At 30.9% G+C, this 17,834-nt stretch overlaps 2 protein-coding genes across 2 annotated transcripts; one reads left to right on the top strand and one right to left on the bottom strand.

Moving 5' to 3' along the window:
* Positions 1–658: 658 nt before the first annotated feature.
* MS3_00004585 (uncharacterized protein) lies at positions 659–7,040 on the top strand (the record flags this gene model as incomplete). Its single annotated transcript, XM_012939780.2, has 4 exons — positions 659–664; positions 1,872–1,902; positions 3,641–3,731; positions 6,836–7,040. 4 exons carry the CDS (start codon positions 659–661, stop codon positions 7,038–7,040), a joined length of 333 nt encoding a protein of 110 aa, XP_012795234.2.
* Positions 7,041–12,420: 5,380 nt separating this feature from the next.
* CBP53E_2 (Calbindin-32) lies at positions 12,421–14,093 on the bottom strand (the record flags this gene model as incomplete). Its single annotated transcript, XM_012939781.2, has 1 exon — positions 12,421–14,093. The coding sequence occupies one exon, from the start codon at positions 14,091–14,093 to the stop codon at positions 13,170–13,172; it is 924 nt and encodes a 307-aa protein (XP_012795235.1). The 3' UTR covers positions 12,421–13,169.
* Positions 14,094–17,834: the final 3,741 nt, after the last annotated feature.

Here is a 17,834-nt window from a genome sequence, read left to right as displayed (position 1 = left end):
GGAAAGTGAATGATTCATTTAGCGATACTTAAGCGACTTACATTTAAGCTATAGAGAGATAGTTATATGCGTAGGCTGTAACATGTGATCATGCACACGTGATCATACAAACAAGATAGCAATACAAATAATACAGAACCGGCCTTTTAAATAATTAGTTAAAGGGCTTGATTAAATTAAACATAAACAAAATTAATTGTAGGAGGCTTGTTACAAATTCCATACCAAGATGAAATACCTGTTCGGTGAATCCTGGTATTTAGTGGTCGTCTAGCTGAGATCTGTTTGTGAATAAAACTAAAAATCTACGATCTTTTTAATTTCCTATAGTGACAACGCTATTATTAAGATATTGAGAAGTGTTAAGGTTATACAAAACAAACACTGATGTTGATATTTGATTTTAATCTAATCAAGAACCGTTTCCTTTACTAAATATATGAAGAACCAAGACTGTTTTTGCCGAACAGTCTTACACCGAAGTGAACAAATGCTCATGTTGATTAAATCTATTCTACAATGAATTGAACTGGGCTACGATTTGTCCAGTCATTTTGTTGAATGCTTGTTTTGTTTATTACCAGAGAAAATTTAGACTTTAAGTAGGAGATGAGGGAATCTGCAGATGGCCTCAAGGGAATTTGTTGTTGCTAGAGTAATGACGGTAAGTGATATTTTAATAAAGCAGAAATCACAAAATATTACATCCATAAACACCTAAAGTATAGAAAGGTCGAGTACAACCTAATGATATTTAATGAGGTACATTTGTTTTCATCTGCTCACATGCAATCTTCTAAAGATTACAAGAAAATAGATGACGTTTGTCACTTAGTAAATCACACAATCTAAGTCAAAAGCCTTGAAGTAAAGAGAAATACGAATATTTTAAATCAATGTTTTTGGAACACATTAGGGATAGAAATGTAGGGCTTTTGAGTTTCTCGGAAGTCAAATTAAGATACTATCCAATCTGTGAAATGACACCAACCGGATAACAGTAGTCGCATGTAGCGAATCGACGTAATTTCAAAAACATAAACCACTGCATTTTAGCTCAGTGAGTCAAACTTAACTTACGGTTTCTTAAATTCCACGGTTCATGGTTCAACTTCTTATGAATCTAAGAGTAAACACTGTGACGTTTTTTTAGAACAGGAAAATACTCTTGTTGACTATTCACTGGTATTCACTGTTTCTCTTTTAGTTCATTTTAGTTTATGATAATAATTACATGCTGAGTCACTAAGGCAATGCCAATAAACATTTATGATATTCGGTAATAATTGTTGATAAAATTTATAATGAATATCTTATTCCATTCGACACCTACAAACTGAACGATTGTAAATTTCAGTTATTTACTCTTTTAGTCATTTTGTTTACCCACTAAATTAGTAGGTTACAAGTGTTTTTTTTTTTAAATTAATGTGTGATATTATTCAATCACAGTAAAAAATCAACCAGGATACTTTCAATAGTCAATACATTGGAAGTTTTATTTCAAAAATATGGGTTTCTTAAATTGATTTTGCATAATGCAACATGCATACAAAGGCGTGGTAAATCGATTTTTTAAAATGAAACTTAGTTTTATAAACTATTAGATTCGAAATAACTAGAAGTGATTAAAAACTTGGACAATTTCTCTAATTGTTCATTGAGGTAGAATCTTGATTCTGTTGGGGGTAAAAAAACCTAGTAGCTGTCACGTTTACATTAAAAAAACTGTTAGTTTGAACCCCTATATTGAAATTTATTCGTAATAGTTAGTGTATTTTATTTTTATAGAACTTACAGATAGTTTGTGCCAAACAACTTCCATATATTTATCATTTTAAAATATTCAATATATTTTACATTTTTACCAGTTTCACAATTTCATTGTACCGCAAAAAATAGGTATATTCGAACCACTGAATGAATAGAGCTCAAACATATATCATGAGGATGACATCCAGCTCGACAAAGTTCAGTGATTATTATAGTTGTGCTTAAGAATAAGTTAATAGTTTCAAGACTGATGATTTCTATACCGAATAAACTTTGAGGAAAAAGATAACAGTTCGTTCAGGTGATACTGTCAAATATTCTGCAGCAGTGCTTTTGGGACTTAAACTTACTGGGATAATTGACTGCTTTAGCGAGTTAGCTAATCTGAGGTAAGTTTGGAATTGTTTAGGAAACTCTGTTCTCTCTAACTTCTAAACAATAGTCTTTTATTTTTCCAGTGACTTAATTCATCAGTCATCTAGATTTAGATAGGATCCAATCTTTATTAATTTTATTTCATCATATAAGCATCTGGCAGTTTAAAAGTTTGATGATTATGAAATCAAGCTAACGAAGAAAATTGATTAATGATGATTGGAAACATGAAACACATGTATTCATTCTGTATCCTAGGCTTCAGATGGTAAAATCATTAGAAATCCAAAAATGACCGACTTAACTCCAAGTGTCCCTTTAAAGTAACAAAGATGTACCATGGTAACCAGTGTTCTACAACATCTATCTCGGGGTGATAAAAGCAGAAAAACCTGCTTGATCATAGTGGATGACATAAGTCAAGGTAAAAACTTGTGGAAAAATGGTTTAAAATTTTAAATTAAGCTAGTCATAACCTTAAATTATTGATTAACTATCGTACGTACATACCAAATACATTCAGAAAACATATAAAGAACACTGTGTAGACCTAGTATAAGTTAGTGAAGTTGATAGCTTTGACTATTGTTTGTTAAGGACGTCCACGAAATTATCGTGACCGATCTTCATTTACCTGTTGATCTCGAATTTCAAAATCATTTTATACATTTTATCCTTCAATTTATATTTAATCCTGGGATCAAATTTTCTATTTAATCTATTTTTACCGTCACCAATATTATTTGTACTGCTACTGTAGTATTTATCTTAATAATTTCAATTCGACGCACTGAAGTAGTAATGTCAAATTCAGTCGTGATATGTAGCTGTTTGATTGTATATTATCTATCACCAATTGACCGAAGACTTAGCGACAGAAAATCAAGTCATACCAGTTTTATTTGACCATATTTATATATTTAGCTCTAACATTGGGCTTGATCCAACACTGAAGTGATATAAATCATTTCTGAAGAAATTTAGTAGGTACAAGTATAAGATAATCTCTGAACGTTATTTAAATTTGACGTTTATCAGGTTTAAAGTAAATTCATCATAATTAAACAAATATGATTGATTTTGTATTGTTTGTTTGAATCTTCCCATTGTAGTACCAAATATTGATGGGAAGATTCAAACAAACAACTTCACGTGATTGCACAAGCCAGTGATTATCAGTACTCAGTAGCTAAGTGGATAACACGATAGAGTTTGAAGCAAATAAAACTAGGTTCGTGTCTCGGAGTAAACATCAAATCTAGGATGTAGACACATCCAGCTGACGAAACCTAAATGGGACGAAACGTGTGTCTTGGATTCAGCTGATAGCTACCATCCATATTTGCTTAACAAATATGATTACAAAAATCAAAAAACCAAGTTACACTGGAACTATGCAATGGGTTCATCTGAAAGGAACTTTGTTGAAATATTTAAAAATATTACGGATAATAATCTCTCAATGAAATTGTAATGCATGCGAGACTGATAGGTTCTAGGTTCGAATCTCGAGAGGTGGGATCGTGGATTTGTACTGCTGAAAAGTTCCATACTACGATAAAACGGCCATCTAGTGCTTTAAGGTTTTCCATGGTGGTCTAGCTTCAATCAACTCATGAATTCAATTATGAAATTGTAAGATTTTATTTACTTAATAACATGATGAACAACCAGTCATTTGTAACATATGCACGTTCACCTACACAAGTAACGTGATGGTTAATTAAAAATATCTAATGATTTATCATTTTTACTTGGAAGGAAAACAAATTACTCTTATTGGTTTTTCAATTGTATATTTGAAATAGAAACTATTTTTAGTAACACTGTTCTAAAGTTAGTTAATCAATAAAAAATCAATAAACTACTAATGAATTCTGTATATAATTAGAATAATGTTACTAACGGAAATGTAAAGTTTTTGAAACGATATTACATTCGCATAGGTGATTTACATCTTTAAATAGACTTTTAAGTCCCAAGTTTCAAGAGTTAATCATTGAAAGTTGAACAATATTTACAAAAGTTATCATACAAATGGAAGCTTTCCATGTTGATTATAATCGAAAACTTAATAGGTAAGTAAAATATTTCTATCAGTGTCTAAGATAAATCACAAAATATTACAAATAAAAATTTCATTGGTTGAGATCATGAGTCGATTGAAACTAGATCACCATGGAAAACCTAGAAGCACTGGATCGTGGATGAGCACTGATAAGGAGTCTCACAATAGGACGAAACGATCGTTCAATGCTTTCAGGTTTTCCATGGTGGTTTAGCTTCAATTGATTTATGATGTCAACTAGTAAAACCTTTTTGATATGAATTAACGTGAATGAGTAAATATCATTAACATAAATATCATTAAAATGTATTCGAATTTCATGAACAGTGGTCACGCTGAATGTATCACCGTAACATTATTTCAACCTTATTGTATTAATTTAATTCTTCCAATTTCCCAATTTACTCCTGCTATTCCTCGTGAAGGAACATAGGCCGCTCACTAGCATTCGCCATCCAATCCTGTCCTGGGAAATCCTTTCCAGTTCCTATTGATCCTTTTCATATCTGCTTCTATTTCCGGACGTAATGTGTTCTTAGGCCTTCCTCTTTTACTCTTCTCTTCAGGATTCCAAGTTAGGGCTTGACTCGTGATGCAGTTTGACGATTTGCGTAATGTATATCCTATCCATTTCTATCGTCTTTTCCTGATTTCTTCTTCAGCTGGAAAATTTAATTCTTAAAAGGTATTATTTAAGATTTCATATTCTTAGCAGAAATAGTTGAATGTTAACATCTTTATCTTTCATGTTAACTGATTCAGGCTAATACATTAGTTTATTTTAAATTCATAGGTATTTTAATTACTTATATACAAATAGAACTATATAACAGTAATGGAACACTTTTTTCATAGTTCAACTAAACATTATAACATCTAGTTAAGTTGAGTGTTAACTGCATGTAAGAAGACTTTTGCATTAAATCATAAGTGATTCTCATTTTAAAAAAAAACTAAAAAAAGTAATTGAAATCATATACTATGATTATGTAGTAAATCAGTATTATTCACAATAAACCGTAAGTGACAAGTTGATCAAGAATTTCTTTTAACATTGTATCTTAATGATTCTTAGTTGTTGAATAAATAAATAAAAATAGGTATCACCACCAATTTATTTTAAACAAGGAAACTTATAAAATGAGAGGTAACATTTTGTCATTGAAGTTTTATCAGAAGATCAAGGTTCTTTGAGTACTTATTACTTAGTTTCTGAACTTTCATTATATGTTTAGAAAATCGCCTAGAGTGGAATGATAAAAGAATAAATGGGTTTAATCGTTTATCCTACTATTCAATTACTCAACTTATACTTATTCAAGATTATCATTAAAGTGTAAAAATAAAACTTATAGTTTCCGACAAAATGTCATAACTTGTGACCTGTGTGCCCTGTTAATGGATAACGTAACGATACCGCCAATCAGAGAGCAATGAATTATCGATCGGATCAATGACTCAATAAACTCGTACGAGCACTCTAGAGTCCTTATTGGTCCTGCTTCCTGTCTAGCCCAGCCAGTTGAGTCCAGAACACCAATCTCAGCCTCTGCTATATGAATCATTTATTTCAAGCATACTGGGTTTATATACCAATCAAACAGACCACAACGTACCAATAAAATATGAAACAACATTTGTACAAAAATTAGCCAAATGTGGCTGTGAATGAGGGAGGTACTAATTGATAGACTGGGCATAATTCAAGAATGGTCAATGGTATAATAATAGTTCATAGGTCAAAATAAAGCTCATAATAAGAGGGGCATGAATATGAACGGTTTAGTTATTCAACAATTATACGATAAAAATATACGCATATTATTGGTCCATAAATGGATCCCAAAAGTTACCATTCATTATAATTATCGGAACCTAACAGAAAAATCACTATGTTTCAATAGATAGACATTTAAGTGAAAACCACCCTATAAAATACTGTCATAATGATACTTTCTTTTAATTCCTGTCAAAAAAAAATTAAATTCATGATACCTCTTAATTATAGTCAGTTGGTTTTATTTAACATTCACTTAAACTGAGATTCTCTCTAACAGTTGACTACTTTACAAATTGTAGTAGCAAAATTCACTACAGTAAAACATTACATTTAAGTTTAAAACAGAAAATATCCAGCTTATCATAAGAATGATAATTGTATGATATTATATCTCTATTCAAATAGGTACACCTGTATTGTTTGCTACCTATATTGACATGACTAGTATATAAAGCGAGTCAGGAATCTAATGTCTATCAGAAGAAGATTGAGAAGATCAAGAAACAAGGAACAGGAATAGAAAGTAATTGGTATGTTAATGCAGGAACATAGAAGTTTGAGACAATTAATGAACATTTTGCAAATTTAGTATCGCAGTATAGTTTTTTTTTTTCTATTTTATCAAGTACCTCTGTAAATTTGTGCTATACGTCATTCAGTTGTCCTCATCTGTGTTCTAATTCACTACACATTTTCTTATGAACCTAGATCATTTTAGTAACTAATATGAACAAAAATCTACTACTAATTAAAGATCATTAAAACTAATCTCGAAATTTTTATTTCATTTCTCTTTATTATTATTATTATTATTATTATTATTATTATTATTATTATAGTGATCAATTTTGGTGGTTTATATTCACTCAAGTTGACATAAATCATAATGGGAAAATTGATAAAAATGAATTTAAAGAATATATGAATAAATATATTGGAGTAATTAGTCGTAAAGATATAGAAAAAGTATTTAAATATTGTGATCGTGATAATAATGGAACGATTGAATATGAAGAATTTAAAAAATATATGCTTTGTGAATAATTAATTTTGTTTATTTAAAACATTTAGATAAATATTCAGATAAATTATAACTTTTATTTGTTTCTTTTCTTCTTTTTCTTTTTCTTTAAATTTTAATTCATTTACCTTTTGTACATTGTTCAAGATTAGTTTTTTGTTTTAATTATAATGAATATATGTATGATCTATTTATTTATTTATTTTGGCGGTTTTTTTCAGTTCTTTATATAAATAAAGCTATCATTTATATTTATTTCGAATAAATTACAATAAACAGAGATTATTATTGTTATGGGGATTAGATGGTGGTTGGAGGTAATTGACAGGAAACCCTGGACCCGGGTTTCGTGTTACTTGGCACTCGTCAGCAAGGTGTATCTGTAATCTTGAGGGAACTGGTTCTCCCTGACGGATTCGATCCCATGTTACTCAGCTTCACAGTCAGAGATGTTACCAGTGAGCTATCCAGGTCGCGACCGAACTCCTGTAGGACTGAGATGTAATCACAATTGATTGATCACTAAGTGGTGATCAGTGTCATGTGTATCAAGTCCTTATTTAATGCAGATCGAATGCTATCGACCATGTTGCAATGTGGCCATCAGTCTAGGTGACTCGACACTGCGAGCACTATATATTGAGATTAGATGGTGGTTGGAGGACTACCTCCACACATGACAATCATCACCACCCAGTGATCAATCAATTGTGATTATTATTATGGGATTGTGGAGGTTATTAAGTTTCTGATTGAGACCATGAACTGATGGATGTTAGATCACTATTGAAAACCTAGTTGCGCAATTTTGTGGTTTGGTTGAGGTTAGACATTAACATCGTTGAATATCAGCTCATTGGTCTAAAGGTTAAGCTTTCGCATGCAAAACCGAGAGCCCTAGGTTCAAATCTCGTGGTCGGGATCATGGGTACACACTGTTAAGGAGTCCCATAATAGGGCGAAAAGAAAGTCAAGTGCTTCCAGGTTTTCAATAGTGGTCTAAAGTCAATCGTTTCATGATCTCAATCAAAAATTAGCAGACAGTAATTCATGAATGTTAGTGTTTTTCTTCCAAAATAATCAATATGTAAACGAATTTTGAAATTAGGTAATTAAATGCGTTCATTAGCATGAAATCAGATAATATTGTTTGTATGATAATAAACATTTAATGTTTTTCTAAAAAAATTCTTGATGGAGTTCTATTTCTTGAACTGTGCGCTTTAATCGTAAAGCTTTGATTATCTTTCTAGAAAACGTCACTAACACAAACTTCAGGTAAGAGTAATCAATTCGAATTACGCTATACGTAACTGTCAGCTTGTTCTGTTGATTGTGATCTCGATTGATTATCTTTGACTTAAGTTCTATCATTGTCTCCATATATATAATTGTAGTAGTCCATAGGTGATTAAGGTCGTTTCGTATAAAATTTAAAAGAAGTATATTCTCTAAGTTGGAGCTAGGTCTCTTACCAGATAACGTAAATGTACTAACTCTGGAATTATATAGTAAAGATTTATTGACATTTTCGCTAGTTAACGTCTGCAAAGTATCTTCGTATCTCAGAATAATACCTCCAATAATTTTGAATTTCAAAATTTATTTTGACTTAAGCGAACAGCGTGATAAAATCTGCTATGATTTCTGATTGTTACTTTATATTTCATAGTGCATTATACATTCTCATTAGCTATCAATAACAGCATTAGGGTCTTAAACCATTTGCTAAAGTATTATAAAGAGCCTTATAAAGTATCCAAAGTTGAACAATATTTCTTTGTTCTCTATAGTATTCTTTATTTTCAAATTCTGTTAGAGTCCAATTTACCTGGCCCTACAGATAAATTCAGTTTATATCACGTAGTAAGGTCTTTATATGCTCAGTTGGAGTTAGAAATTAGCTAAACTTAAACAATTATGGACTTAATATAGCTACACACACACACACTGACTGACCATAGAACATGGAGTAAGGATATTTCCTTTGGTTGTACGACCAACCATGTTCCGATAAATGAACGATGTAGTGCACATTGTTTTCCATCACACTGTTGGAAGCAGTCTGCAGGAAGCCTATGATCTAAGTTGTAACAGTTGATACCCATCAGCAATTCGTATCCAGAATCTCAGAGGAAGTGGCGTTCCTAATGAAATCTATACTCACGTCACCTCTATCACATTTACCAAATGGACATCTCACCTATGCTATAAATGACGTACGTTGGTAAAAGCTAATCAAGCTTCCCAAATCTTTGCTAAAATTTCATCAGATGCAAACTCACCAGGACTGATGAGACTTTTAAGATTCGAGGCGTGATTGGCCTATCTCAATACTTCCCTCTCTGCAACCGATTTAGACACTGACGGAAATATTCCTATAGAAGCATTTTGCACTTACAACGAAAGAGACGCATTTCAAACATCCTTTTATTGTTGATCAAGGAGATTAGAAGCCTCTGAATCTTGTTAGAAACTTCACCACATAGAAATATATCATCTATATATTCAAGGTTACCAAGTAATACACCTAGTCCAAAATGCTTAATAGTTAAAGGGAGAAAGCGTTACGTTTTAAAGAATGCTTATAACAAGTCAAATAACGAACGGAAGGAATGTAAAACCTGAAAGAATATCAGTGGATCTTATCAAATCTGACTATATTTCTCTATAAGCTTTGACTCGACGATAATGTTGAAGTAGAGAACGTGTGAAAATTTGTTATGCTCCATTAGCAAATCTTTCAGTGATATATACTACCATACAACCTACCTGTCAATGTAGTAGAGTGCTGCTTCACGATTAATGAATGCCGGTATAGTTTGGGTGAAAACAGCTTAGTTCCTGCACTTTTGTTGCTAATGAACTTTGATTAGGCATTGGATGACCATTAAGATTAACGTTCTTGATATTAGATTATTCAAATTACTTTGTGCGTGATTATCGTGGAGCAACCAGAAGTCTAGACTAGTTAGATGAGATTACATGCATTACAAAAACTCTAGACAATATCTCATTTATCTTTAATCTAAAATTTATCTTCTAGATGATGTCAAATTCTAATAAAAACTAATTTTCAACAAATCAGTTAATTATCATTCAAATTAATGAATTATTTTGGTGGAGTTTTGTTCTCTGAGCTGGATGGTTTGGTCGTGGAGCTTTCATCGTTCTTCTGAACGACATCATCAGCATAAATTTCACTTCTATCTAAAGTTTGTGCTGATGATGTCGTTCAGAAGAACGATGAAAGCTCCACGACCAAACCATCCAGCTCAGAGAACAAAACTCCACCAAAATCATCCACCTGAGCTACAAATCTTCTCCACCATCTCAAAATCAATGAATTACTTTACTCTATTTCGTCATACTTTGATTATTATTTCTATATAAAGTAAATTTTTGTATCATTGGACTAAGCCATTTTTGTGTTACATGAATAAACGTCACGTTTTCACATATTTCTTCTATAAGTTGACATATACAAATCTTTAAATAGAAACAACCTTTGGATGAATAATTAAATAGTATAAACCAACAAAAGAGAATAAATATTCTTTCACATTTTGTATGCAATAGATAGTCTATTGCGTTTTTATCGAATAAAATTACTTCATTTGTAGGTTTATTTATATAATACAATGTACCGAAATTGTGAGAATAAAAAGTACTGATCATTTTCTAAAATTTGTTGTGCTATGCACTTTCGATAATGACTTCAATAAGGCTAGGTCGGTAACGAAATAGCATTAATTCTTAAAGCTATAAATTAACAGTTAAGGATATATATTCGATGATGTTTTAATCTTAACTGAGCTTGTCAATCTGTTAAGAACCACAGACTAATGATCATAGGTTATTATTAATATTTTCCTTAGTAGCAGTAATAACAGCAGTAATAGACTAAGTATGAATTGTTAAAGTATCGTGGAGAACGAGAATTTAAGTACGACAAACCAGTGAAACATTAAATAAAAGCTTTGTAAAATAAGAAAATCATTCATGAAATACAGCATTTGTATATCTTTATTTAATTGTCCTTTACTAACTTCGTTATCCTTCCTATCCTATTGTTATTTTACTTGCTCTTTGCTTCTTTTCCTCTTCTCTTTATTCTATAATTCTGCTGGTAAACATTTTACTTTCATTTCCTGTTACATACTCCTTATGTCTATCCGCATAAGTAGCGCACAGTGAATAGATTGATTCCTACTCAAATAACTAAGCTTTATCTATATCTATTATTAATTTAATTTATAAGCCTTCTTTGTACGGTGATTTTCTCATTCTAACATTGACCTTATAGTGTTTATATTTATTTTCTTACTGATAAATTTTACTTTGCGTAAACTATACTTTTCCTATAAATAAATAATTTCAATAGTTGAAATCATGAGTCAATTGAAGCTAGACCGCACGCAAAACCAACAGTTCCTGAGTTCGAATCTTGCAAAGCGGGGTCATGGGTACGCACTGCTGAGGAGTCCCACAATAGAACGAAACGGTCGTCCAGTGCTTCCAAGTTTTCCATGGTCTTGATTTAGCTTCAACTGACTCATGATCTTAGCCACTGAAATTACTATAATATACACAAAACTTCTTCTGATATTAATCAACATATACTCACTAGTGACTAGCTTCAAGAGGTATATCCTAGAGTTCTAGTGAGAAGTAGTGACCAGTGGAGTTCAACCAGGTCTATTGTGAAATAGTAACTCACTGAAGACAATGGTGGATGTGTCGCTCAATTTCGTGGATTAGTTGAAGTTCGACATTAACATCGTTGGATGCGGGCCAGTTCGGTGGTCTAGTGGTTAAGCGCTTGCATGTCAGACTGATAGGTCCTGGGTTCGAATCTCGCAGGCGGTGAGGTCGTGGATGCGCACAGCAGAGGAGTCCCACAATAGGACGAAATGGCCGTCCAGTGCTTTCAGGTTTTCCATGGTGGTCTAGCTTCAACTGACTCATGATCTTAAATAACTGTTTACAAAACTGATTTCCAGTATCATTATTATAAATATAGATTAGAATTGTATATTCTGTATAGACTTTCATGAAAATAACTTAACAATAACAATACTATATATAAGTTTTCTATATTAAATATATCGTTGTAATAATTCTATACAAAGTAAATATATATTAAAAGTTTATATCATTATTGTTGTTTTGTTTTAAAATAATCACTATGTATGGTATAATTGAATCCTAATGTTATTGTACATTATGAAAATAAATCTCATATATGTAGCTTTATTATACAGACTGGGTGATATTCTAAATTAGTTTATTTTTAGCTAAAATATCTATTAGTAGTTATACAATTCCAGTCTTTATAATTGAAAGTATTTGGATTTCATTTATACTTATTTTAATTTAAAAGAAAAAGTTTATTTAACTAACATTCTTAATTGTGTTTAGTTTTCTTTTTTTAGCAAAGAATTCCACTGACAAATTGAATATACATCCAAAAGATCTATTACATAAGTTAATTTTCAAGATAAATGAATAGTTTAAATAATCTGGGAAACAGGATCATAATGGGTATAGTAATAAATTATTAACAATATCGTTTGGTTTTTGAATTTCATCACATTTATGTTTTATATCAAGATTATGGTTTATAATCATAGGATCAATAAGTTATATCATTTTACTGATAGATGTCGTTCAGAAGAACAATGAAAATTTCATGAACAAACCATTTAACTTAGAGAACAAAACTTCATTAAAAAAAATATTTTACTGAATATCATGAATTCAATATTCTATGAACTATTTCAGAATGAATAAATGTTTAATATAACTTAATTAACATAGAATAATTTTTTTGATGTGAATTGAATGGATATATATAGAAAACAGGAATAACAAAATTCATTTATTAAGAATTACATTTCATTTGCAAGAAAATGATCAAAATAAATAAAAGATAATCATTTGGTTAGATGAATTACTTTATTGTGATTTTCTTTTTTTTTCTTTTCTTTTTTTCTCGTCGCAAAAAACTGTATTAATAGATTATTATTATCATTATCATTATTATTATTATTATTATTATTATTATTAGTAGTAGTAGTAGTAGTAGTATTAATGAATAGAAAGTAAAGTAAAGAGAAGAGAAACAATAAAATAATTGTTAACCAGTTTATTTATAAATTATTGACTTTTTTTAAATGTTCTTTTTCTTGTAATATATGAACTGTTTGTAAAATTAAATCATTAATTTCTTGTCGACCAATTTTACCATCTTTATTAATATCCCATTGTTTTAAAATACCTTCTTTCATAATTTTTAAACCTTCTTCATTCACTTCTTCACCATTAGCTTCTAATAAATCTTTTAAAAATCCCATTAATTCTTCATTTTCTAATACACCATTACTATCAGTATCATATTTTCGAAATATTCTATCAATTGTTCTATCATCTAAACAATTATTATTATTAAATAATGGTTTAATAAGATAATTCTCTTTTACTCTTAATAATCTAGCCATTTCACTTAATTGTAACTTACCATCACCATTACGATCAAATAATCTGATTAATGTTTCTGTATATTCATCTAATTTTTCATTTGTTACTTCAACTTTTGAAATAACAATTAAATGTTTTAAGAAATTTTTTAATTCATTTGAATCAATTGAACCACTTAAATCTGTATCGAATTGTTTCCATACACGCATAAATTCCACACTAGAAGATAATGGTGTATCTATTTGAAATAAAGCTAAAAATGTTTCTTCAGTAGGTAATATTTGACATAATTCATTAATATCAATACGTCCATCATTATTTTCATCGTATGCATCCATAACTTCTGTCATTAATTGTTGCATTGCTGTTTCCGATATTATTTCACTGCCAATTTCATCAGGTATTACACTAGTGATGAATTCTCGTAGGAATCCATTTAATTCTTCACCTTCTAAATAACCATTTCCATCTGTATCGTAATGTTGCCAACATTTAAGAAAGTCTAATGCAGTAACTGAATGAAAACGATGAGTTTGTGGATCACGAAATTTAGATAGAAAATTTTCAACATTCTGTTTACCAGTCATATCTGTCATGATTATTCAACATAAAAAAAACACAACAAAAGATCAACTTTTATAAAAATGTAAATCATATATATTATTCAGTTATAAATAGGTAAGCAAGTATGAACTAAAAGAAAGGGAGAGGAAGAATAGGGGTTGTATGAGATCTATTTTAATTGATTGTTCTATATACCTTACACGAAATGCAACATACAATACATGGGAAAAAATATGGTTATACTAATAGTAAATCAGATTGACTAATAGAATAAGTAGTTGTGTACATGTACAAATATTTGTGCAATTTGGGTGGAAAGGAGTCAAATATCCAATTATTAACAAAGTTCCTCTGCAAATAAATAATAACATTAATTTTTTAAAAGTATGATTGACATAAAAATCATTTGTAAATTTATTTCATACTATACATTACTATTATTTCTCATACATTCCCTGTAATAAAGATATCGTTATTTGTATTTGGTTGAAAACAAATTTCATATCAAATCACCGCAATAATAAATAAATAATTTTGTTTGGTAAACACTTGCTCGATCGGAAACATTCTATTTTTGACTGCGTATAATAAAATCTACTTAATTCTGATAGTGTAATAAGAAGACGAAGATTATCAGAACTATGTGATATATTAGAGCGATACGTTTTGAACAAGGTCTATGCTTAATCAAAAACCTAAAAGACATGAAAATGATTGCTTCACACCCCACTGTGTTTACCAATCCAACTGTGTGTGTGTGGCCACACATACATAGGGAGGAGTAATCGTGATCTCAAAATTAAGGTGTCTGAGCATGTACCTAAATGGTTGAAGAAACATAAAATCAAATGACCCAATAGAGGATAAACATTCATCATCCCCTATTGCCAAACATATATTTGAAACAGGTCATAAGATTGATCTTAATACGGCTTTTGTGGTATTATATAAAAGTGTGAAAGGGTGTATACTAAGGTTTATTGAAGCCCTAGCCATATGGAAATTCTAACCCATATTATGTATTCAAAAGTAGTTTGTTCTCATCATAAACTTAAGCTTATTATCCAGAGTGATTGTTTTTACGTTATTTACTTTCCTTGTCTTCTCTTACCCTCCATTTGTCTAGGTGACGTTTTAATTTCGTATATAAATGTACTTAACAAGTATATGCGTGATCAGATTGTTCGAAATGTAGTGCGCTAATATATCACATAGTTCTGATAATCTTCGTTTTCTTATTACACTATCAAAATTTACATAGTTGTTGAGTGCAAACTTTATAAAGGTAAAAGACAATAGCTTTTTCTTATAACTGACTATACCTAAAAAATATATGGCAAGTTACTTCAATCATTTAAAAATCCCTAATAACATGTAACGATACATTTTAATCACTCACGATGTATCGACTTTGTTCTGCTTCCCTTTATTTTTGTATAATCAAAAATTGAAAATGTTTTTTCACTATTTTCGGCTGTTTTATTTTGGTGGTTCAGACATTGTAAATGGAGAGGTAGTACTTTCATATCCTCTCAAAATATCTAGTAAATCTGATACCTTTGAATGAAATAATATGGTTTTTTATTCAGTAGTATAAAAATAATTGAGCATGCTTTCTCATAGGAATACTAAATCAGACTTGTAATCATGAACTTTGAAGATGGCCCCGGCATTTTCTGTGTTCAGTAGTAAGACGAAAGTTTGCTTTGGGTGGAGTGAAGCAAAAAGCTGAGTATCCTCAAAATTGAGCCACTAATTTTCACAAGGATTACCCAACGGGAGGATAGCAAAGAGCTAAGTCATCCGAAACTCCATCTTGCACGAATCACTAAAACCGTTGAAGTAGAGAATCTCCTCCCGGCCAGTCACTTGCTGAAATCAGATGTGAGGAGTCTGCTTAATACACTATATTTTGAGTGCTATCTCATAAGGAACATTATTTTCTTATTTATTGATCTTTTTATTCATTCGGTAACACACATTACCGTTTATTCTTATTCTGTATTCAAAAACACGCTCATTAAATAATTTACACGTTTCTTTTTCCTTTATTATTTTTCTGTTTTTCTTCCTCTTATTTAAAGTCAATTCAATGTTCTTCTAAATTCTCCATAAACTGTCCGCATATGGTTAATATTATACAAACATTATTGAACCTTGTGTATAACTGTATTTCTGAAGAAAGTGTGGTGTTTTTACGAACTAGTGATTTTTTTGTACTCGATATCTGTCTGATTTTGAATTCCATATACAATACATTCGTTTGTTCTCACTTGGTTCTACCTGACTTAAATTGAGTTATTTAAGGGATTTCTAGTTTTAATAATAATTCATATACTTCTAATTATCACATTGACGTCGCGATAGAGCCTGTGATGAAATAGTTGGACATGATTTCAAATTTTGATTGTCTTGAGCATTATATGGAAAGGTTTGAAATTTGGACTATGACCAAAGATGTTGAGGATGCTAATATTGTGGATCATTTCTTTACATTATTCGGAAAAGAAGCATACAGCTCATTAAAATCTTTATTATTCCCAGATAAGCCGATTTCACTTTCCCACACAACTCTCAAAGGACTACTACTAGATCATGTTAAGTGTACAAATTCCGAATGCAGGAGGAAAATTTCATAAAATGTTTCGTCAGGACATCGAAAATTCCACTACACCAATACGTCACACCAATCTGGTGCGTACTAAAGGTTGTAAAGATAATAATTCATTGAGGAGTTGCGAAACAGATCACGAAGATGAGCACATGTTCGGTCAATGTTTGTATTGTGGCAAGTTTCACTCATTTATTTCATGTGTATTTCGTAATGCTAAGTGCTTTAGATGTGGTAAAATTGGACGCATACAGGCAAATCGTAATTATACTGTTCATGTCTTTGTAAGTAATGCCAAATTTCGTAATTCCAATCCTATTGAGTTGAGTGTTCCTAATGAGCATTCGTTCTTATACACGATTTCGAAAAGCATTATTAAGTCAAATAACAGTTTAGAATTAAATGAAGCTTTGCTAGTCTCGCATAAATGTGGTTTTTGAATGAACTAATGGTTCCTTTGTACTTGTTGAATGCTTAATTTTGAATTCTAAATACAGTACATTCGTTCGTGCTTATCTAATACTTCTTGATCCAATTGCGTTATTTCTGGGATTCTTAGTTCGTACTATAATTCAAATACTCCTTATTATCACAATGACTCTAAAGCTAAAATTCAGCTAAAATAAACATATACTTCATGTGATATTTGTCGAGAAAGCTGGAGAGACTCTTATTGAGATGTAGTGACTCACATTCATCACGAGAACACGACTGGTTTAATAAAAACAATTATTATTATAACCAACTGTACCAGTGCTTGTTTTAATGTGCTTTTGTTTGACTGTGCTAATGACAGCTATATTTTGCTTCCATTCTTTTACACACACTTTGATTGTGACTTCGCGCGAATTCGGTTACGTTCTGTAACCAAGCTTTTATCCTGGCACGATCTCGGTATCCTTTCGATGCCACGAGATCGCCAGCAAATATATATCTCGATATGGTCCATCAATTACCTTCTGGTATTTGGCTTCTCGGAGATTTTATGAGTTTCTTTGGTTACGTCCAACCTATGCCTTCTGATTTACTTGGCACGTGTTTCTTTGTAGCGGTGTTCATAGTTAACCTCAACGCGACGCCACGCTACAGAGAAAATAATTGAAGCAACACAAGGAATACAAGTGAATCAAAGGAAAGTCAAAATCATTGTGAGAAAAAAGCT

This window comes from Schistosoma haematobium, chromosome ZW (assembly GCF_000699445.3).
Source record: "Schistosoma haematobium chromosome ZW, whole genome shotgun sequence".
In the NCBI taxonomy this organism is placed as follows: Eukaryota; Metazoa; Platyhelminthes; class Trematoda; order Strigeidida; family Schistosomatidae; genus Schistosoma; species Schistosoma haematobium.
The sequence above is the reverse complement of the archived record's forward strand: the minus strand, read 5'-3'. Positions and strand labels throughout refer to the sequence as shown.